The 23,318-nt window shown below is 37.0% G+C and overlaps 1 protein-coding gene across 1 annotated transcript in view; it reads right to left on the reverse strand.

Annotated features, from left to right (window-relative positions):
* Positions 1–23,318, reverse strand: part of TTN (titin) — a 311,927-nt gene that overhangs the window by 110,796 nt on the left and 177,813 nt on the right. Inside the window, exons 145-162 of the mRNA XM_043504858.1 lie at positions 23,179–23,259; positions 22,888–22,986; positions 20,799–20,918; positions 19,834–19,917; positions 19,485–19,622; positions 19,138–19,221; positions 16,352–16,429; positions 16,004–16,084; positions 15,184–15,270; positions 14,762–14,845; positions 14,391–14,474; positions 7,705–7,800; positions 6,333–6,410; positions 4,001–4,081; positions 2,225–2,329; positions 1,553–1,633; positions 1,081–1,134; positions 729–809 (exon numbers count right to left, since the gene is read on the reverse strand). Of these exons, the coding sequence (XP_043360793.1) occupies positions 729–809; positions 1,081–1,134; positions 1,553–1,633; positions 2,225–2,329; positions 4,001–4,081; positions 6,333–6,410; positions 7,705–7,800; positions 14,391–14,474; positions 14,762–14,845; positions 15,184–15,270; positions 16,004–16,084; positions 16,352–16,429; positions 19,138–19,221; positions 19,485–19,622; positions 19,834–19,917; positions 20,799–20,918; positions 22,888–22,986; positions 23,179–23,259 (1,596 nt within the window). The remainder of the gene's footprint in view (positions 1–728; positions 810–1,080; positions 1,135–1,552; positions 1,634–2,224; positions 2,330–4,000; positions 4,082–6,332; positions 6,411–7,704; positions 7,801–14,390; positions 14,475–14,761; positions 14,846–15,183; positions 15,271–16,003; positions 16,085–16,351; positions 16,430–19,137; positions 19,222–19,484; positions 19,623–19,833; positions 19,918–20,798; positions 20,919–22,887; positions 22,987–23,178; positions 23,260–23,318) is intronic.

Consider the following 23,318-nt stretch of genomic DNA (forward strand, 5'->3'; position numbering starts at 1 on the left):
TGGGTCCCCTCTGGTTCATGGTTGGGACACAAAGTGATGGGGAAGATTGTGCTGCTGCTCTTTGTGCTATAGCAGTTCCATGGATGAAGCTCCTAAACTGTAAGCATGTCAGAAAGGGACAGACTGTTCAGATGTGGTTATACACAATGGGCCCCTGACTCTGGCTGAAGCCGCTGGATGCCACCTTATATGAATACTAAACAACAATAGTAGTGCCAGAGAGCTTCAGTGCTCTTGGCACCTTTGCCAGCACTCAGCAAATAGAAAACAAACCCCAAAACAGCGAACAAAACAACACAGTCATCCCTTCCCAATATGTACAACATAAATATATTTTTTGCAATACACATAATATAACAGCAATACAACACATACAGATGAATGTCTGAACATACAGAACAAATATCAAGAAATTAACAGAATACATACATTTAATTAGACAAGTTAAGTATGTCTCATCTCCCACACTGAAGAGCATAAACTAAACCCCAATTGTATAGCTTTGGGGCAGGAACTATCTTATTATGTGTGTGTGTCAGTGCCTAGAACAATGGGAGCCTGATCCCCCACATGGGGGGGGGGAAGGTTTAAGTATCTTGGAAATAATAAATGATAAGATCCCACAGCCCTTAGGTGTCATGTTGTCTTCAGTGAGTATAGTCACATGAGAAATGGCTGCAGGATGGTATTGCAAATTAGCAAACACTCTACAGAATCAATGTTAATACCTGCTTTCTTTCCTACCACTGGAATTGTCACTGGAGCAGCAACAGGGGCTGGCTCGGCTGGTGGTTTGGGAGATTTTAGAGCTGTAGAAAGAATTAAAATGTATTAATTAATTGATTCTAATGTATATGTTTGTTAAAATTATGCAGCACTTTCTCAAGTGCCCTATAAAGCATGCATTTACTAGATCCTCACTCACAACAAATATTCAGAAAATATCCTTCACTCCTGGTAGCATGAAAAGTTAGCTGAGATATTTGCTTAACACACTTTTAACTGGAACCCACTCAATGGTAAAAGGCAAGATGTACAGGGAAATGTGTGTACAGTTATTCATGTTGAGAGGACTCTTACCTACTGCGGGTTTTGGTTCAGGAAGTGGGATAGCTGCTGACTTAGGTTCTGGCACTTTAAACACACAATAACCAATAGGTCAGTATAAATATTTTATAACCGTATTTAAAAATACAGAAAAATCATAAAGGAGAAGTGCAAAATGTTAGTTAAACTTTAAAACACAGACAATTAATAGAAGACCAGCTTTTTTATTTTATTTTTTTAACTTGCAAAATCCACTGATGAAAGACAGCAGGGGCAAACACATATACAGCAAGATGCAGAGATCTCAATGGAAGAGAGTTTAATTCTTTAAGCACTGAAGAACTAAAGAGGAAATAAGACCCAGAAGAATGCAAAGAGGCTAAAAAAGGACAATTTTTATGGCTGAATGATATTAATGAATTAGTTTAGCCTATATAAAATGGTGTTTACTGATGGATGCAGTTTAGTTGCAGGAATAAGGAAAAGAGCACCACACATTTGGTACCTTTCTCTGGTTCAGGCTCAGGTTTCTCCTCTTTTTTTGTGACGGGTGGTATCTCAATTTTCTTCTTGGGAACTTCTGGCTCTTTAAAAATATTATTTTTATTTTGGAATATATGTTTAAATTCCTTGACTACCCAGATACATTAACTGAAGTAATTTTAATATTATTAGAGTGGTTTAATATGACATTAGAAATTTAGTCAAGTTCTGTATATGTGATTAAGATTTTCAGTTGACCTTAGGTTTAAGGTACATATATATCGTTAGCAATCACACTTAGATAAAACTAGAAACAGAAAACAGACAGTAGCACATGCAGTTACAAGACCATAACTGAAAGGATAACTGGATCAACTATGGTTTATGCTTTGTTACTTTTTAGTTTACATTATAAAACATTTTTAAAGTTCTCTTTTACATAAAATGAAGACTCAGAAAGAGAAATAGTCACCAAGGTTCACAATTCCAATCTGGACCTAGATTTTCCCAAAATTTGAGTATATTTTTAGTAGAAACTTAAACTTGGCATATTACAGGCGTGGAGGACATTTGCACAATTCTGATCTTGAATCCAGGTTTAGATACTAAGCCCAATAAATTGCTAATCAGAAGTAGGATTTCGGTTTGGGGCTCTCCATAATCAGAAGCAAATGAATGTGATCTTGACTTGTACCTTCAGGTTTCTTTTTCTTTTCTACTGGTTTAGGTTCTGGTTTAGTTTCTACTTTAGGTTCTTTCTCTGGTTTTGGTTTTTCCTCTTCAGGTGTTTTTCTAGGAACTTTGACAGAGAAATAATTTCAGTTTTTAAAGCCCTATCTGGATGAAGATGATGGTAATTAAGATAAAGATGTAAAAATTATCTGAACAGAGAATATATATGAAACACTCAGTATAGCATACAGGAATATAGCTTTTATGTAATTATTATGGTTATTATCATAAAGGCAATTTTACATTGTCACCTGGAGCAAAAAAATGCTTTAATTTAGAGTGGTCCATCTGCTGGAAAATGTATATTTTAACGTTCAGACTTAGAATAAAATTAGATCATTTGAATTAAAAAGCCACTGAATTTACACAGAACTATAATCCAAGGATATGTTAGAACTCAATATAATAATGAAGACTTGTAAGATCTTCAATTTGAATATATCTACACATCAAGTAAAACATCTGTTAATAATAAATTACATATCAAGATAATTTTAGTCTTGACCATAACAATGACATATTAGATCACAAATGTTTTATCAGTAACAGATGAAAGTTATTTATGGAGACATAAGAGAGAAGCTTTTAGGAATCCTTCATGACTTTTCTGGTATTCTGAATACATAATAGATTCAGCAACTGAAAGCCACACTACCAGTTAATTTTCAACATTTTTTGATGAAGTACCTAAACTACCCTGTAAATGTTTTTTACTGTATTTGATAATTTGAATTACAGTATTAATGCCAATATTTCTTGTGAGCACAAAAATAATGTACTATGAGTTATTTTTAAATGATTAATTAGAGTGGATAATTATGCACTAATATCTGAAATTACAAATGAATTTCAGGACCAAAATGGTCGATTCTGGACCAAACTCCAATTGACTTCAAAAAGAGCAGGTTTGAGCCCTCTACTTTGTTGTTACCTTTTGCAAGGTAAATTGTATATCTTATAGATCATATTTAGTCTACTTGTTTTTAGTCTACCATAAGTAAAAATATCTCTTATAATCATTACCTAAAGAACTAGAGACTTTTAAAAAATAATTATACATCTGAAATTCCACTTTGATTTCATTTAATATAAAACAGCAGGAAAGATAATTCAGTGGAGCTATTGGTTCCCCTCTGTATAGCATGCTAAAAAGCAAATGAGCATGAGTGCATTGGGAAAGCCACAGTCTTTGCATGAAAGGAGTGGCCAGTGTTGTCTGCCCTTCTGAGACCATGGAATGACCCCAATATGAACTCTGCATGGTCAGATATTCACAGGACTGGAAAAGAGTGCCAGACTGGAATAGGGAATAATTGATCAGGCCAGCTTCCCTCCAACACAGTGGATATCCAAGCAGAAGCCCCATTGGGGAAGGGCAATCAGTCATTGGTTGCTAGGTAGCCACCCACAACATGGCTCCTGAATTAGTGCTACTGGTAGAGGGAATGGGGTCCAGAGGACAGCATGAAGAGGAAGAGTCTCCCAGGGGATGTCCTGATATTCTCAGTGTTTTGCTCTGCTTTCCTTGTAGATCCTTTGGATCTACTGGATTTTCAACCTATTCCTCCTGCATGCGTCCACAAACTCCTTCACCAGGAAATGAGCCTCAGGCAGCATTTAGCTCATGTAATTTCCCACATAAGTTTCTCTGGGAGGGCATAATGCAGTCCTAGCGCAGTGTTACTTTGGAATACTTAGGGAATGGATTTGTGTGCTTATATCATGGCCAATTACGTACCTTTTTTAAGAACAACTTCTTCCTTTGGTGGAGGGGTAACTTCAGGAAGTATTCTGCGGCCTTTCTTTTCAACTCCGGGCACTTAAAAGAACATCATTTCAAAGTAAGTTCATAGCAGTAATAGCAGCCATCCAAATACACAAACCAAATGCTGCTTTACAATAGAACATTCAAAACAGAAGATAAAACAATTGAAATGGATGCAGATTGTTTTACTTAATCTTTTTTCCTGGAATATATGTATATGCTTGGATCCAAAACTAGTAAGAGATTTTCACAAAAATAACAAAATAAATGTACGAGTCTGAGAAACCCACAAAAGCTAAGAAATTCAAAGTTAAGGGTTAAAGGTAAAATTCTTCTCTCTGTCAACACAGATTTCATCCCTGATATTCTACTCTCCCTACAGTTGCAAGTCCTACTTACCTATCTACCTGGACTGTCTGTCTATGGTATTTATAAGATGCCTGTCACCTTAATTTCTAAGCTCTGAATAAACTTAGGAGGAAGAAAAAGAGCCCAATTTTTTTTCTCTTGCGCTCTCTTGCAGGGATTTCACTTTTGGCACTGTACCTTTTAATTTCTGTTTCGCTAACTTCTTTTTTGTGTAGTCCCCCTTTCTGAAATTAAATGCTATGGTGTTGGGCAGCTGTACAGTTTTCCCTGCCACAAGGATGTCAAATTTAATTATATTATGGTCACTATTACCAAGTGGTCCAGCTATATTCACATCTTGGAGCAGATCCTGTGCTCCACTTAGGACTAAGTCAAGAATTGCCTCTTCTCTTGTGGATTACAGGACTAGCTACTGCAAGAAGTAGTCATTTAAGGTGTCAAGAAACTTTATCTTTGCATCCTGCCCTGAGGTGACATGTACCCAGTCAATATAGGGATGTTGAAATCTCCCATAATTATTGAATTTTTTATTTTTATAGCCTCTCTAATCTCCTTGAGCATTTCACAGTCATCATCATCATCCTGGTCAGGTGGTCAGTAATATATCACTATTCTTATTACCAGAGCATGGAATCACTATTCATAGAGATTCTATGGTACAGTTTGGTTCAATTAAAATTTTTTACTTCATTTGATTCTAATTTTTCCCATATAGTGCCACTCCCCCACCAGCACGACGTGTTCGGTCCTTCTGATATATTTGTACCCTGGTATTACTGTGTTCCATTGATTATCCTCATTTCACCAAGCTTGTGTGATGCCTATTATCTCAATATTCTCATTTAATATGAGGCACTCTAGTTCATCCATCTTATTACTTAGATTTCAAGCATTTGTATATAAGCACTTTAAAAACGCGTCACTTTTTAGCTGGCTGCCATTACATGATGTAATTTAATGGGACTCTTTTTCATTTGACTGTTTCTCATCAGATCCTACCTGTATTTTATCATCTTCCACCCTCTCCTCCTTACTAGGACATAGAGAATCTTCATTAAAAGATCCTCCCCTAAGGGATGTCTGTGTCCAAAACACATGCTCCTCTGCACTTGTTGGCTTTCTTCCAGCCCTTAGTTTAAAAACTGTTCTACGACCTTTTAAATTTTAAGTGCAGCAATCTGGTTCCATTTTGGTTTAGGTGGAACCCATCCTTCCTGTATTGGCTCCCCCTTTCCCAAAAGATTTCCCAGTTTCTAATAAATCTAAACCCCTCCTCCCTACCATTGTCTCATCCATGCAGTGAGACCCTGCAGTTCTGCCTGTCTAACTGGCCCTGCGCGTGGAACTGGAAGCATTTCAGAGAATGCTACCATGGAGTTCCTGGACTTCAATCTCTTACATAGCAGCCTAAATTTGGCCTCCAGGACCTCTCTTCTACCCTTCCCTATGTCATTATACCACAACCACTGGCTCCTCCCCAGCACTACACACAAGTCTATCTAGAAGTCTCAAGAGATCTGCAACCTTCACACCAGGCAGGCAAGTACGGTTCTCCTGGTCATTGCAAACCCAGCTATCTATGTTTCTTATTTATTTCAACTGCAGTAGAGCTTTATACCCCAAATAGAGTAGTGTGGATCCCCATAATTGATCCCACTTTAATATCCTTCCCTAACACAGCTATCTAGCACATCCATCAGCTCCTGAATTACACAGTGGGAAAGGAAGGTGCAATTAAATCTAGCAAAATGAAAGACATTGAACACAGAACAACAAAGACAGATGACATCTGGACAACATCTTCCAAACATTTAAAAGAGAAGTTCTTAGGAGCATACTACAGAAGATGAATTTCAAGAACTACAATCTAGTGCCCACCAGAGACAGGAATGAGAAAATATGATTCCCCTCCCTCTCCGACCCGTATACTAGATACCTTTAGCAGGGGTGAGCTCCACTTTCTCTGGAGCCTCAACAGGTTTTTCAGGCACAACTTTCTTCCTTGGTGTGGGAGCTTTAAAGAAGACAGTTTGATTTTTACTACCTACATCCTTAGAATGAAACTAATTTAAAATGAGAAAAAGGAAAAATCCTTGTTCTAAAACCCACCAAACACCCCACCAACAAATAACAGATTAACGCTAGCAACATAACAAAAGAAAACAATGGACACAAACTACAGATTTCTTTCTAAGCAGCTGTTCCAAAGGTGTAATGGGATCTTTAATGACCACATTTGTATAACAGCTCCAGCAACATACTGGTGAATCTTGCCCATATGCTCAGGGTTTAGCTGATCGCCATATTTGGGGTCGGGAAGGAATTTTCCTCCAGGGCAGATTGGAAGAGGCCCTGGAGATTTTTCACCTTCCTTTGTAGCATGGGGCATGGGTCACTTGAGGGAGGATTCTCTGCTCCTTGAAGTCTTTAAACCATGATCTGAGGACTTCAATAGCTCAGACATAGGTGAGGTTTTTCGTAGGAATGGGTGGGTGAGATTGTGGCCTGCATTGTGCAGGAGGTCGGACTAGATGATCAGAATGGTCCCTTCTGACCTTAGTATCTATGAATCTATACTACCCCCGAGAACTATGCTGGGGATAAGAACATAAGAACAGCTATACTGGGTCAACCAAAGGTCCATCTAGCCCAGTATCTTGTCTTCTCACAGCAGCCAATGCCAGGTGCCCCAGAGGGAATGAACAGAACAGGTAATCACCAAGTGTTGCCCATTCCCAGCTTCTGGCAAGCAGAGGCTAGGGACACCATCCCTGCCCATCCTGTCAAATAGTCATAGATGGACCTATTTTCCATGAATTTATCTAGTTCTTTTTTGAATCCTGTTAGTGTTTTGGCCTTCACAACATCCTCTGGCAGAGTTCCACAGGTTGACTATGTGTTCTGTGGAAAAAATACTTCCTTTTGTTTGTTTTAAACCTGCTGCTTATTAATTTCCTTTGGTGACCCCTTTTTTCAGTGTGAAATAATGTACAAATATGTTATCATATTGTGCTAAGATCTTTTTCAAAGATTAGAACAATTTAAAACAAAGCAACTTTTTCATAAATTTCTTCATTTTAACTGAAAACCACACAAACTGACTGGACAGACATTTCTGAAAGCTAATAACAGATAAACTATTAGTAAGGACCATCATGAGACTGAAAACAACAGAAAGAAGCCCCGAGTTAGGCTAAAAGTAATATATTAAAAAGCCCACTTTTCAAGAGAAGCAAATTATAATTAAAATGTGTTATATTGAAGCATTCAGTAAAACTGTTAATACTGATTTCAGTAGCTTTTTATACCTTTCAGTTGAACTTTTTCCATCTTAAATTCCTCTTTTGGTGGAATAGGTACCCGTGGCTTTGGTTTTTCAGGAATCTTCTTTTCAGGTTCTGGCTCTTGAAATAATATTGTGGCAGATTTACAATACATCTACTATCATAAAGTCATATGAAGAACATATAATGTACCAAAACCTCCATTCTGCTTCCAGTGAAGTCAATGGCAAAACTCTCATTGATTTAAATGGAAGCATAAAAAGCCCTAAATAAATGTTTGTTGCTTGCACAAAACGTGAATGTCCAGTATGAATTATGAAAGCACACTACTAACACGGGAACAAAAATACATGAGGAAAACTGAATAACGGGAAGAATATTATAATTAAATTACAATGAATTGAGAATTTAGAACATATTCACACATACAATAACACAAGGAGAAAAACTGGGACTTAATACAAATACAACACAGTGGTGGAGAACTATGAAGCAAGATGTGCACAATTTTGAAATGAAGGTGTGCATTTGACTATGGCTACTGTATATACCTTCTGCTGGTAAAACCTCTTCTACTACAGAGAGCTCTTCTTCTACTGGAGAGTGCTCTTCTTCTGCTGGAGAGAGCTCTTCTATTTCTGAAGTAGAAGCAGGTTCTGGTTCTTCAGGCTCAATCTTCATGGTGACTTCAGGGACTTTAGAGAATATTGACAACTAGTATAAGACTTCCGTTTAAGACTCGGTCACATGAAGAATTATACAAATATCACAAAGATACATACGGCAGGAAAACTACTTCAACATATGCATTCACAGAGATACAGACAAACACACTTCGAACTAAGTACATGTACAATATTTGTTCCATGGTTAATTTGGCTGTTTACACATTTCTTTTTAAATTACTGGTGCATTCACGTCTTAGTGAGTGATCTGTGTGGGAGGGAAGATTTTGATCTCTAAATAATCCTGGATTAGTTATGGCTCTCAGAAGAATTTTGGTGCATATTTCTGCTTCTGAGCAGCAGCCCTGTTACTCTGTATCCGCAAAAAGAAAAGGAGTACTTGTGGCACCTTAGAGACTAACAAATTTATTTGAGCATAAGCTTTTGTGAGCTACAGCTCACGAAAGCTTATGCTCAAATAAATTTGTTAGTCTCTAAGGTGCCACAAGTACTCCTTTTCTTTTTTCTGCTTCTGTATAGTGACAGTTTTATGTAACATTACATTGGCAGGTGATTATTTGTTGTCGTCATTGGAAAAAAATGAAGAATTCTGAACTAGATAGTACACAAGAGCAAGAAATAACTTAATGTTTGCAAGACAAAGCAATAGCAAAAATGAGAATTGGAATGCTGCCAGCATACAATGTTGTTAATAATAGCTTTTATGAATGGATAGATTGTATCTTTATTGGGGGACCTTCTTTTTTTAGCCATCATTAAGAATGCTTTTTCTTCAATAACAACTTCCTTAGGTACATTTGCCACTTGAAAAATATTTAGTAATTTTTATTATGACTGATATTCCACTGTGACAAATGCAACTATCACAGTTGATACAGAAAATGCACAGGACATGTTTACTTCAAATTGCACAGAGTACAATTTACAAATCTCATAACATATTTTGTTCTATCCTTTTTCTATTAAATGCAGTGTTCAAGAGAACGACAGATTCCTCTTCATGACGATGTCGATGATTACCATGTACCTGTAGATGGTGGAGGTTCTGGCATTTTAGGTACAGCAACAGATATTTTCTCTTCTGGGGCAGATTCCTTTGGCACCTCAGGCACTTTAAAGGTATTAGTATCTTTTACTTGCATGAATATTAAGGATATGAACAAAACATTAAAAAGAACGATGAAACATAGGACACTGGGATATCAAACATTCAGATATTATAGTCTCTCTCTCTAACACACACATACACGTAAAATTTACATGACAAAGATTCTTCTTTATGATTATGTCAGTGATGATGTGTACCTTTAGCCGGTGCAAGTTCTGGTTTTTTAGGCACAGCAACAGGCACTTTTTCTTCTGGGACAGCTTTCTTGGGCACCTCAGGCACTTTAAAGATATTAGTTCTGTTTACTTTTATGATTGTTAAAGATGTGTATGAAACATTAAGGAGAAACATTACACAAAAGTCATGGATATCAAAATGCATTTACGATGTAACATTCAAACACTGATTAGCTACTTTCACAACAAACTTTCATACACGCTACAGTTCACATGAAGATGACACTTTACATACCTCAGACAGCTGATAACAGACAGGAAAAAGTATGTTAAAATACTGTTTGAGAAGAAGATGAAGAAGAAGAAAAGGTTCTATTACTGATCTGTACCTTTTGCTGGTGGAGGTTCTGGTTTCTTTGGCACAGCAGTAGATTCTGGTTTTTTAGGCACAGGTACTTTTTCTTCTGGGACAGTTTTCCTGGGCATCTCAGGCACTTTAAAGATATTGGTTCTGTTTACTTACATGAATATCAAGAATTGTACAAAACATTAAAGAGAATGATGAAACAGAAGATACTGGGATATTAACAACATTAATGATGGCATCCCTATTCATAGAACCTTTCTCTGTCACTCATTCACACACACACACACACACACACACACACACACACACACACACACACACAGTATCAATTACACAATGAGTACAAATTCCATAACTGAAAAAAGGACAGGACACAATATATTAAAGAATGTTCAAGAAAAGAGGACAAAGATTCTTCCTCATGATGTTGTTGATGATGACATGTACCTTTAGCTGTTGGCGGTGCTGGTTTCTTAGGCACACCAATAAGTTCGTTTTTTTTAGGCACAGGTACTTTTTCTTCTGGGACAGTTTTCCTGGGCATCTCAGGCACTTTAAAGACAATATTTCTGTTTACTTTTATAATGTTAAAGATATGTACAAAACAGTAAGAAGAACAAATAAACAAAAGTCATGAATATCAAAATGTATTTACGAAGCAACATTCAAATGCTGATTAGTCACTTAACATAACACAGACTTGCACACAGTACAGTTCACATGATGAATACACTTTACATATCTCAGATAGCTGATAACAGAAAGGAAAAAGGGTGTTAAAATACTGTTCAAGAAGAAAAAAGTAGTAATACTGATCTATCTGTACTTTTAGCTGGTGGAGGTTCTGTTTTATTAGGTGCAGTAATCGGTTCTTTCTCTTCTGGGACAGCTCTTTCCAGTATCTCAGGTATTTTAAAGATATTAGTTTGCTTTATATTATAGTATTCAACGTATGTACAAAACATTAAGAACAATGAAACATAGAAGATGAGATAGCAAAAACATTAGAGATTAAATATTCAAACTTTGATTAGTCACTCATACTCTGACACTCAGTACAATCTACTCAATAAGTACAATTTACAAATCTCAGATAGGAGAAAATGGACAACAATTAAGATGGTAACATAATGCTCAAGAAAATAAGACTAAGATTTTCTTCATGATGACATTGAGGATGACGTGTACCTTTAGCTGGGGAAGGTTCTGTTTTTTTAGGCACAGCAATAGGCATTTTCTCTTCTGGGACAGCTTTCTCGGGCACCTCAGGCACTTTAAAGATATGAGGATCTTTTACTTTTATGAATGTCATAGTTGTGTATTTTGCAGAGAAGACAAATAATGAAACATAAAATATGGACATATCCAAGACATTAATGAGGTCATGCTCAAACAAGGAGTCTCTCTCTCTCTCTCTGTCACACACACGGTACAACAAGGGTGTCAAAGGCATTTTGTAAAAAAGCTGAACTGCATTTTTAATTATGATACCTCTATCTGGGTATGAATTAAGGTACATCTACCCAGTCTATGCACAGCAGTACTCAGATTGGAAGGGACTGCTCAAATATCAATAGTGAAATCTGACCTTTCTGCTGTAAATAAACTTTTAGTTATCAGCATTCACTGTTTGAACAGTAATCTGTCTACACATTCCAGAGGGAGTGGGGGAATAGAGGAGGACATTCTACACTCCCTTATTTCTGCCCTTTCTTTCTATTCCTTCTCTATCTACCTCTGTCTCATTCTTTTCTTGTCTTTGGATGTCTCCTCTTTTCTTCCCACTGCATTTCCTTCCCTGTATAAACTTCCAGTTTCATTGCTATCCATTAGACTTCACTATCACCCTTTCCTCATTACATCCATTAAAATGAAAAATGCTACATTAATGTGTCATCATTATGCTTCAGAATTAATGCCGAGAGACTTCAACTATGTGTGTATGTGCGTGTGTAGAGGGAGGAGGAGAGGAGAAAGAGTTAATACCTCTCACATACTTTGCTTCAGGATATCAGCAGACTCACAAAGAGAGCACAGCAGAAGTTAAGGGTATGTCTACATTTCCCTGCAGTTTGGACTAGGGGGAGTAAGTAGCAGTGCGGACCAAAGTGCTGCACTGCAACTCCCCCATGTGGACACTGCAGATGTGAACTTAAAAGTCTTAAGGTCACATAGTGCAAACTCGGGACCTTTAAGTTTACGCCTGCAGCTTCAATATAGGGGAGTTACAGCTCAGAACTTTGGTACATACTTCTACTCTCATCCCCTAGTCTGAACTGTGGGGCAGTATAGACACACCCTTAAACTGAGTTCAAATTTGGCAAGTTTTTCTCATAACAATATTTTCACTTTTTAAAAACACAAAATCTTCTGGACAATCTGAATACGTGAAGCAGACCAGGAAAATATTTCCTGTGACCAGATACAGTAATGAGTCAAGTATTTGACACTCCAGCAGTACAATTCAAACAAGTAGAATTTTCAAATCTCAGGTGGCAGAAAATGGACAGGAAAAAGTATGTGAAAAGTAATGATGTTCAAGAAAATGAGACAAAGATTTTTGATGACCTGCACCTTTCGCTGGCGGAAGTTCTGTTTTTTTAGGCACAGCCAGAGGGACTTCCTTTTCTGGGACAGTTGTCTCAGGCATCTCAGGTACTTTAAAGATATTAGTTTGTTTCATTTTACAGTTATCAAAATGTGTGCAAAACATTAAAAAGAATGAAACATAGAAGACGGAGATATTAAAAACATTGATGATGCAATATTCAGGCTTTGATTACTCATTCACACTCTTATACTAAGCACTGTTTGCTTGGTGAGTACGCTTTACAGATCTCAGATAGGAAAAAGTGGACTAGATAAAATATTAAGATAAAGCTAAAGAAAATAAGACAAAGATTCTTCTTTAAGATGATATCCATGATAACATGTACCTCTAGCTGGTGGAGGTTCTGGTATTTTTGGTACAGCAACAGGTACTTTCTCTTCTGGGACAGCTTTCTTGGGCACCTCAGGCCCTTTAAATATATTAGTATCTTTTACTTTTATGAATGTCAAAGTTATTTATAAAACAATAAGATGAACAATGAAACAAAACAAGGAGGTATTCAAGACATTAACAAGTTCATATTCAAACCACATTTAGTCTCTCTCTCTCTCTCTCTCTCTCTCTCGCATACACACGCACGCACACAGAGCATAGCAAGGGTGTCAAACACATTGTGTGAGAAAGCTGAATTCCATTTTTATTTCTGATCCCTATGTCAAGGCACAGATATAAGAATTTATGCCTCTGTCTACACAATGGGTAACTCCCAAACGGAGGATGAACACAGATCAGCCATGGAATCTGACCTTTATGTAGTAACTAAATTCTTAATTATAATTATTCAGAGTTTTTTCAGTACTCTGTATTTACATTCAGCATCACATGGGGGAAAATAAATTTCCCTTTAGGATTATCACTATTTCTACCCTTTGTTTCTATTCTGTCCATCTACCTCTACCATTGTTCTGGTGAGTCTTCTCTTTTCTTCCACCTGTAATGCTTTCCTAATTCTTCCCTACTCATTGGGCTTCCCTCTCACCCCATTCCTCATTTCATCTGCTACAATGACCCCGATTAAATAATTAATTATTTTATTAAATAGCTACCATTGGGTTTTGGTGTTAATGCTCAAGTAAATGGAGGATGGGCAGGACAGAGTTGTTTACATCTCTCTGATCCATTACTTTAGACTGCCAGCAGACTCAGAAAGACAGTTTACATTGGATTCACATTTAGAAAGTTTTCTGCACAATTATACTTTTTTAAAAATATCAGGCCTTGAGTGTTTTGAATATGTAAACAACCATGACAAAAAATATCAAATGGCTAGTTATAGTCAGTGGACCAGATGTTTGACACCCCTGGATTACATCTCACACACTGAGTAGAATCAACAGATCTCAGATATCAGAAAATGGACTGGACAGTCAGCTAAAAATTAGGTTTAAGAGGACAAGCAAGACTAAGGCTCTTCCTTATGACTATTATTTGTATGAATTTCAAAGATATGATTGAAATTTTAAGAACATTAAGGAAACTTAAAACTCAGGGACATCAAAAACATTGATGATGTCAGATCTAAGCATCAATTCCTCTTTCATTTTCTCTCCATGAAATTTCCCCTGTGCATTGGTCTTCTTCTGGGGAGCTCTGTGCATGGCTGAATTTCATCCTCTTTCTATTCCCACCCCACACACATACCACAGCTTACACAACAAGAACAATTTACAAATCTCATAGCAGAAAGAGAACTGTATGTTCAAACAGTACTCCAGAAAATAAGATAAAGATTATTTATGATTTCATCAGTGATGACATGTACCTTTAGCTGGTGGAGGTTCTGGTTTCTCAGGCTCTTCAACTGGTACTTTGTCTTCAATAACAACTTTCTTTGGCACCTCAGGCACTTTAAATATTAATATTAATACCTTTCACTATGAGAAATTTCGCAAATACATTCAAAGTATTAAGAACAGAAAAACAACATAAAACACAGAGAGATCAACAATGTTAAAGAACCTACCATATTCCACAATCAGTTTGTCTCACTTACATGCAATAAGTAGGTTTTACAAATCTCAGCCAACAGCAAGAGACCAGAGAAAGGTCTTTGCTGTTGTCTTTAAATAATGTTCAGAAGAAAAAGACTATGATTTCCTGCTATTGTTTTTTTTTCCCAATAATGACATGTACCTTTAGCTGGTGGAGGTTCTGGTTTTTTAGTCACTGCAACTGGTATTTTCTCTTCTGGAACCACTTTCTTTGGTACCTCAGGCACTTTAAAAATATTAATTTATTTTTATGTTAAGAATGTCAAGTATACATACAAAGAGTTAAGAACAGAAAAGCTGCAATAAGAACACGAAACAGCATCAATGATGCCTGGCTTAAAAGTATGATCTTACAGTACACATAGTACATGTTACACTATTTTACTCCACTGTTGAATGAGAATGATTTAAGTATAAAGAGGAGAAGAGAATTCCCCCAAAACAAAAGGTATAAAATTGCAGATTACAGTGGGGAAAAAGATGGCTCAAAATTAATATTTAAAAAGTTACAACAGAAGGAACAAGATAAATTATTGCCATGATTTTATCAATGGCAATGTGTACCTTTAGCTGGTGGAGCTTCTGGTTTTTTAGACACAGCAACTGGTACTTTTTTCTCTTCAGGGACAGCTTTCTTGGGCACCTCAGGCACTTTAAAGAAAGAATATTTGTTTTAGTTATTATAAGGAATTTTACAGATACATATAAAATGTTAAGACTAAGAAGAAAATACAAATTATGGAGATCATCAATGAAGCCATCAATTTGACACACATTTATTGGTATTATCCTTCCTTCCACTAATATAAGCATATTTCACTGTTATACCCTGTACCCTTCAGTACTTGCTGGATTTTCTTCTCTTCCTTGGTTAAATTATTCTGTCATTTTAGATTGCCATTTGGCTATGGCTGACATTGTCCATTCCACATATCTGCCCTTTCTTCCTAACATTTCTTATCTCTACAACTTCTTTCCATCCACACATTGTGGGCCTCATCCTACCCTGACTGAAGCCACTTGGGCCTGGGTCATTCAGCATGTGCTTTGAGATTCTTTAATCCCCTTTTGATCTGACCCTGTACCTAACATCAGTATTTCAGAAACAGTTGTCACAGTCTTCCTGGAAACTTCTAATGTTTCTAATGCCTCAAGGACTGCCCTCTTGTCTATTTTGTTAGGCAAATATCCTTAACAACCATTAATACTGATGAGAATTATGGTTAAACAACAAAGAGATTAGAGCCCTCAAATGAATAGGTTTCTCACAATAAAAAAATAAATAAGGCATGGTGATGCTTACTTAACATATAACATTTGCAAGAACATGGCAAAGGTCATTTTCTTCCCCACCCCCTGTTGTTTTAGCTGTGACGAGATGTACCTTTGGCTGGTGGAGCTTCTGGTTTTTTAGGCACAGCAATGGGTACTTTCTCCTTTGGGACTTCCTTGGGCACCTCAGGCACTTTAAAGAAACAGCATTACTTTCTGTTACATTTCAAAATTTCCAGGGTATGCAAATTATTAAGAATAAGGAATAAAAGAGGAATCATAAAAGCATATCAGGAACATTAGTAGTGTCAAAGAGTGATTTGTTATACACACATGCAGTGTGTTACTTCTATTTAAGAAATCTTTAAATGAGAAAGAAAAAACAAACAAACCAGCAACCGTTAATTTCCAAGAGAAGAAGATATTTTTTCTTTATAACATCCCTACTGTTAATATGTACCTTTAGCTGGTGGAGGTTCTGGCTTTTTAGCAACTGGTATTTTCTCTTCTGGGACAGCTTTCTTGGGCACCTCAGGCACTTTAAAGATATTAGTGTCTTTTACTTTTATGAATTCCAAAGATACATATAAAATATTGTGAACAGAAAAGTAACAAAAAACAAGTGGACATGAAAGAACATTAAAGATGCTAAATATAAATACCAGTTGTTAACACAAACATTCTGTACAAATTACAAAGAGATGTTTTCATCACAAAATTTCCATTAGCCCATCATTCTTCTCGCCAAGGCATGGTTGCCAGAGCTATTCACAGGAACTTCAGTTGTTCTGAGTTAGCCAGTTGGTGGAACACCAAATTGGCAACTCTAGAGACTCTCAATTGATTGGAGGAATCATAGCAACTGGCCCAACGGTCTTCTGTTGCTCCCATGCAAATCAATAACCAAATATCCACTAATATCAATGTGAGCTTTATCAAATGGGATCTTTGCAATATTATGATCTGCTGGGTGTGGATGGATTTGATTGACCTTATGAAGGTATTTACAATGACTGTTGTTGGGTTACCATTAAAAACAACTAAATAGCAAATCCGTAAAATTGACGCACCCCTCAAAATACAACACAGGAAAATTTTTAATGAAGTTTTTGAGTTATGAGTCACAAACAAAACTGGACTCTAGATGAAAAAGGCCTTTGAAAATACATGTTTAAATAAATAAGAAATGCTGACATTAAAGAATCATTGTGTTTTCCATAACTCCCCTGACTTAATAGATTAAGTAGGGGACAATAACATACATGTTCTGACATGATATTGAAATATAAAAATGAAGAATTGTTAAATGGTAAGATTAAAAGATTTATTTGCTATATTAGAATGATTTGTAATTAAGGATAGTGAATGAGTATAGATAAGATGACAAACACTTAGCACAACACCTTGCTTGGCATAAATGGGGTTTTGCCAATTACTGTTTTACATAGAATTTCTGATTTGTTTAAAATGATATTATTGCTGGCACAATAAGTAACATGTTTTGTTGGAAGATATAAATCAGAGGTACACAAACATGTAATGATAGATAAAAACATCCTTCTTCTGGTAAGGCTAGGAACAGGGTGACACAGAACCCCATGACCTAGAAATTGCAAAACCAGCAGAAAAAATGCAGAAGTTGTGTAATTGAAGCTTGGGCATGCGTAACATATGATTTACATAAAAAAATAAAGGGTTTATGTGGTAAAAGCCAATTGGATAAAGGTTAAGTAATCTGGAATGTGGAAATGTATAAAAAAAATTCAAGGGAACAAGCCTCAAATTGGAGAAACACTGGACCAAAACTGAAAAACAGGAATGAATGACGAGACCAGGAGATCATGTTTAAAAAGGATGAATTCAAACTGGAGCAGGTACAGAGAAGGGCTACTAGGATGATCCGAGGAATGGAAAACTTGTCTTATGAAAGGAGACTTAAAGAGCTTGGCTAGTTTAGCCTAACTAAAAGAAGGTTGAGGGGAGATATGATTGCTCTCTATAAATATATCAGAGGGATAAATACAGGAGAGGGAGAGGAATTATTTCAGCTCAGCACCAATGTGGACACAAGAACAAATGGGTATAAACTGGCCACCAGGAAGTTAAGACTTGAAATCAGACGAAGGTTTTTAACCATCAGAGGAGTGAAGTTTTGGAATAGCCTTCCAAGGGAAGCAGTGGGGGCAAAAGATCTATCTGGCTTTAAGATTCTACTCGATAAGTTTATGGAGGAGATGGTATGATGGGATAATGGGATTTTGGTAAGTAATTGATCTTTAAATATTCAGGGTAAATAGGCCAAATCCCCTGAGATGGGATATTAGATGGATGGGATCTGAGTTACTATAGAAAATTCTTTCCTGGGTATCTGGCTGGTGAATCTTGCCCATATGCTCAGGGTTTAGCTGATTGCCATATTTGGGGTCGGGAAGGAATTTTCCTCCAGGGCAGATTGGAGAGGCCCTGGAGGTTTTTCGCCTTCCTCTGTAGCATGGGGCATGGTTGACTTGAGGGAGGCTTCTCTGCTCCTTGAAGTCTTTGAACCATGATTTAAGGACTTCAATAGCTCAGACATGGGTGAGGTATTTCATAGGAGTGGGTGGGTGAGATTCTGTGGCCTGCGCTGTGCAGGAGGTCGGACTAGATGATCAGAATGGTCCCTTCTGACCTTAGTATCTATGAATCTATGAATCTATGAATCAGAGGAGGTGACAACCATGATGGAAGTGGAAGAACTTCCTAGTGCTCTGGAATGTGGTAACTTGGGCCACTACTAATTCCATCTTGTCTGTTATTGTCTGCCATAAACATATGTTCAGACACTATAAGTGACAATAATTCTATCTAAAATAGTACAAATAAAGGGAAAAAATTGATTAAGCCTAAACTGACTTGTGACTCAGTTTCCCTATTTAAGCCCCAATACCTGTGATATTCATTTGGTGGGAGTATTTGCACGGTAAGGATTGCCTGTGTGTGGGCTTAGCTTATTTTTTATTGTTTATAGTATTTAATACAATTTCATCCCTTTCTTTTTCAGCCAGTTGTCTGACATCCTTTTCTATGTCTTGGAATGGGAGTTATACTTGCATATCTAGAGGAGTAGAAACTGGCAAATGAAAAGACTTTAATGACTACATGATGAGAAAAAAAGAAAGGACAGGACAAACTTCAGGAAAAATAATGATTACAGAAGAAAAAGAAAAGGTTATTTTTCTTCATGATTTCATTTATGATGCTTTATACCTTTGGCTGGTGGAGCTTCTGGCTTTTTCGGTACAGCAACAGGTACTTTCTCTTCTGGGACAGCTTTCTTGGACACCTCAGGCACTTTAAAGATATTCATTTATTTTAATTTAGGAATTTAGAAATTCCAAAGATGTATGCAAACAATTAAGAATAGTAAAGAAACATAAGAAAGGGACATACATAACATGAATGATGCCAAATCCTGACGATAGTTTGACACACAGAATTTACAAATTACCAAATGATTATAATTTATGAATAAAATTCTAGACAAAGAAGATTTTTTTTCTCCCAGCAAAACAAGACTCTTTATAAAAACTGCAATTTTATCAGTTAACATATACCTTTGGCTGGTGGAGGTTCTGTTTTTTTAGGCACAGCAAGGGGTTCTGGTTTTTTAGGTACAGCAGTTGGTTCTGTTTTTTTAGGCACAGCAATTTGCACTTTTTCTTCTGGGACAGCTTTCTTAGACACTTCAGGCACTTTAAAGATATTAGGTGGTTTTAAGAATTTATAACATATAAGGAACAGAGATGTAACATAAAACAAAGAGACAAATTGGTAAAACAAGCAAGGAGCAATTAGAATCAACACAATGACTGAACATATTGAACATGAATTAAACCATGTGCATTAATAATTGTATTTTTCTGGAATTCATTTCTTTGTAAATTCCTTGAAGAGGTGATGTACCTTTGGCTGGTGGAGATTCCTCTTTTCTAGGAACAGCAGCAGAAACTTTTTCTTCTGGGGGAATTTCCTCATAAACCTCAGGTACTTTAAAGATATTAGTTTTCTTTTAGAAGTTTCGTAATTACTTACAACATCTTAGAACAAAAAGACAACATGACAAACAACAAATGTAGGGCCCTATCTTGCAGTGGGATACACAAAGCTGCTCTCTACTGCTTTGCAGAAGTAGGCCAATTGCCAGTAGGTTACCCCATGAAACGAAGTCTATTGTCTGGCTATACCAAAAGAAGGACAGGAGACACCTGATATGGATTTAATCAGGCTGCAGCTTTACTATATAGATTTCTGGGACTACCCGGCAGATGAAGTGAACAGTGCAGGTAAATCCATGTTTATTCAAATAACTACCTGGGCTTCCACCCAGGTTATTTTCCATCCAGGTCCCCCAGCCAACCCATTGCTTGCACCTTACCATCCACCCTCCCTTGTAGAAGGGTTAAGGTGGGCTATAAGAAAGAGGGCTTGGCTCCCTGCCATACCAATCATAGGAGTCCCCAACTCTCCTCCCCCATTCTGTTCCTTTATCCAGCACCTCCTTTAAATCCTTTACCGGACATTTATTTGGTTACTGGATGCCTTCCCTATGGAGTACCTGCACTGGACATCTGCCCCACACTTACAAAATAAGTGGTGACATATAGCCTACCACTTTTTCTCATCACCAGAAAAGGTCCTCATTGACACCCACTGTGGAAAAGGCAAAAAAAAACCCAACCCCTCCACCACAGCAAACATGGTGGTGAGGGAAAAAATCCTCCCCTCTCCCCCCAAAAGGGAGCGACTAGCACAATGGCCACAGCAGGGTTTATATCAGACAGAACATTAATTACACATTAAAAGAGGTTAGAAAACAATAAATGAAGAGATTTTTCTTTCCTTGAAATTCCAGTCAAAGGTTCATGTACCTTTAAAAGGTGGAGCTTCTTCTTTGGGTGCAGCAATATGTACTTTCTTTTTGGGGACAGCTTTCTTTGGCATCTCAGGCACTTTAAAGATATTAGTTTGTTTAGGAATTTTAAAAATGTCTATATAGAGAATTAAACAAAATACACAGTTTTTATAAAATAACAAAAAGCTAATAGAACAAAAACCTAAATGAATGATATTGAACTATGAAGACTAATGACTCAAATTTTCTGGAATTCACTGCTTTATAATTCCAATGAAGAGTTGATGTACCCTTAGCTGGCAGAGTGTCTTCTTTCTTAGGGACAACTCTAGGTACTTTTTCTTGGGGGACAGTTCTTTCAGGAACCTCAGGCACTTAAAGATATTAGTTTTCCTTTAGACAATTCAAAATTCTTACAAAATCTTAAGACAAAAGCCAAACACAAACTACAAACTATGAACAAAAACAAAGGATACTAACAAAACACAATATTATCCAAAGTCCCTAGCATTCTGTAATACTGGAATTTTATTGTTGCAGAATCATAGAACCATAGGACAGGAGGGGACGTCGAGAGGTCATCTAGTCCAGTCCTCTGCACTCATGGCAGGATTAAGTATTATCTAGAACAGCCCTGAGAGGTGTTTGTTTAACCTGCTCTTAAAAAAATCCAGTGAGAGATTCCACAACCTCCCTAGGCAATTTATTCCAGTGCTTAATCACCCTGACTGTTAGGAAGTTTTTCCTAATGTCCAACCTAAACTGCCCTTGCTGCAATTTAAGCCAATTGCTTCTTGTCCTATCCTCTGACATTAAGGGGAACAATTTTTCTCCCTTCTCCTTGTCACAATCTTTTATGTACTTGAAAACTGTTATCCTGTCTCCTCTCAGTCGTCTCTTCTCCAGACTAAACAAACCCAATTTTTTCAATCTTTCCTCATAAGTCATGTTTTCTAGACCTTTAATCATTTTTGTTGCTCTTCTCTGGACTTTCTCCAATTTGTCCACATCCTTTCTGAAATGTGGTGCCCAGAATTGGACACAATATCCAGTTGAGGCCTAATCAGTGTGGAGTAGAGCAGAAGAATTACTTCTTGTGTTTTGCTTACAACACTCCTGCTAATACATACCAGAATGATGTTCGCTTTTTTTTACAGCAGTGTTAGACTGTTGACTCATATTTAGCTTGTCATGCACTATGAGCCCCAGATCCCTTTCCGCAGTACTCTTTCCTAGGCATTCATTTCCCATTTTCAGAGTAGCAGCCATGTTAGTCTGTATTCGCAAAAAGAAAAGAAGTACTTGTGGCACCTTAGAGACTAACAAATTTATTTGAGCATAAGCTTTCGTGAGCTACAGCTCACTTCATTGGATGCATCCGATGAAGTGAGCTGTAGCTCACAAAAGCTTATGCTCAAATAAATTTGTTAGTCTCTAAGGTGCCACAAGTACTCCTTTTCTATTTCCCATTTTGTAGGTGTACAACTGATTGTTCCTTCCTAAGTGGAGTACTTTGCATTTGTCCTTATTGAATTTCATCTTTTTTTTTCCAGACCATTTCTCCAGTTTGTCCACATCATTTTGAATTATAGTCCTATCCTCCAAAGCACTTGCAACCCCTCCCAGCTTGGTATCGTCCACAAACTTTATATGTACTTACTCTCTCTGCCATTATTCAAGTCATTGATGAAGGTATGGAATAGAGTCGGACCCAGCACAGATCCTAGGATCCCATTCAATATGCCCTTCCAGCTTGACTGTGAATACTGATAACTACTGTCTAGGAACAGTTTTCCAACCAGTTATGCACCCACTTGGAAATATATTACTATTACAGAATTTGTTTTTTAGGTCTGACACTGTATTAATCATTTATACAAAGCTTAAGGGTTTGTGGCAAAAATCAATTATACCAGAGAATGAACTTGTTGCAGTAGCTTGTGCCTCAGAATTGTATTACTATAGAGTCTACCTCTAAGCCAGTGCAGTAAACTGCGGCCTTGGATATCTCACACTGAACATTAAATCAACTTTAAAAGAGGCTAAAACAGAATATGGTGACAATATCTTTTCTTTCATTAAAATTTCAGCCTGAGCTTATGTACCTGTAATTGGTGGAGCTTCTTCTTTAGGTATGGCAGCAGGTATTGTCTTTTGCTGAACAGCTTTCTTCGGGACTGCAGGCACTTTAAAGATATTAGTTTCTTTTAAGAATTTATAAAATACAAAATGTAAAGAACAGAAGGGCAATGGAAGACACAGATGGACAAGACAATCAAGGAGTAGTTAGAATGAACACATGAATTATTTGCATGAAACCTGATATGGCTCATGAGGATGAACAACAAATATACTGGAGCTCTTTGCTTTATGAATTGCTTGAAGATGTGATATACCTTTAGTTGGTGGAACTTCCTGTTTTGTAGGAGCAACAGGAACTTTTTCTTCAGGAAGAATGTCTTCATAAACTTCAGGCTCTTTAAAGATATTAGTTCATTTTAGACATTTCAAAAATATTTGCAAAACAAAGATTAGA

Source organism: Dermochelys coriacea, chromosome 11, assembly GCF_009764565.3.
Source record: "Dermochelys coriacea isolate rDerCor1 chromosome 11, rDerCor1.pri.v4, whole genome shotgun sequence".
NCBI lineage: Eukaryota > Metazoa > Chordata > Testudines > Dermochelyidae > Dermochelys > Dermochelys coriacea.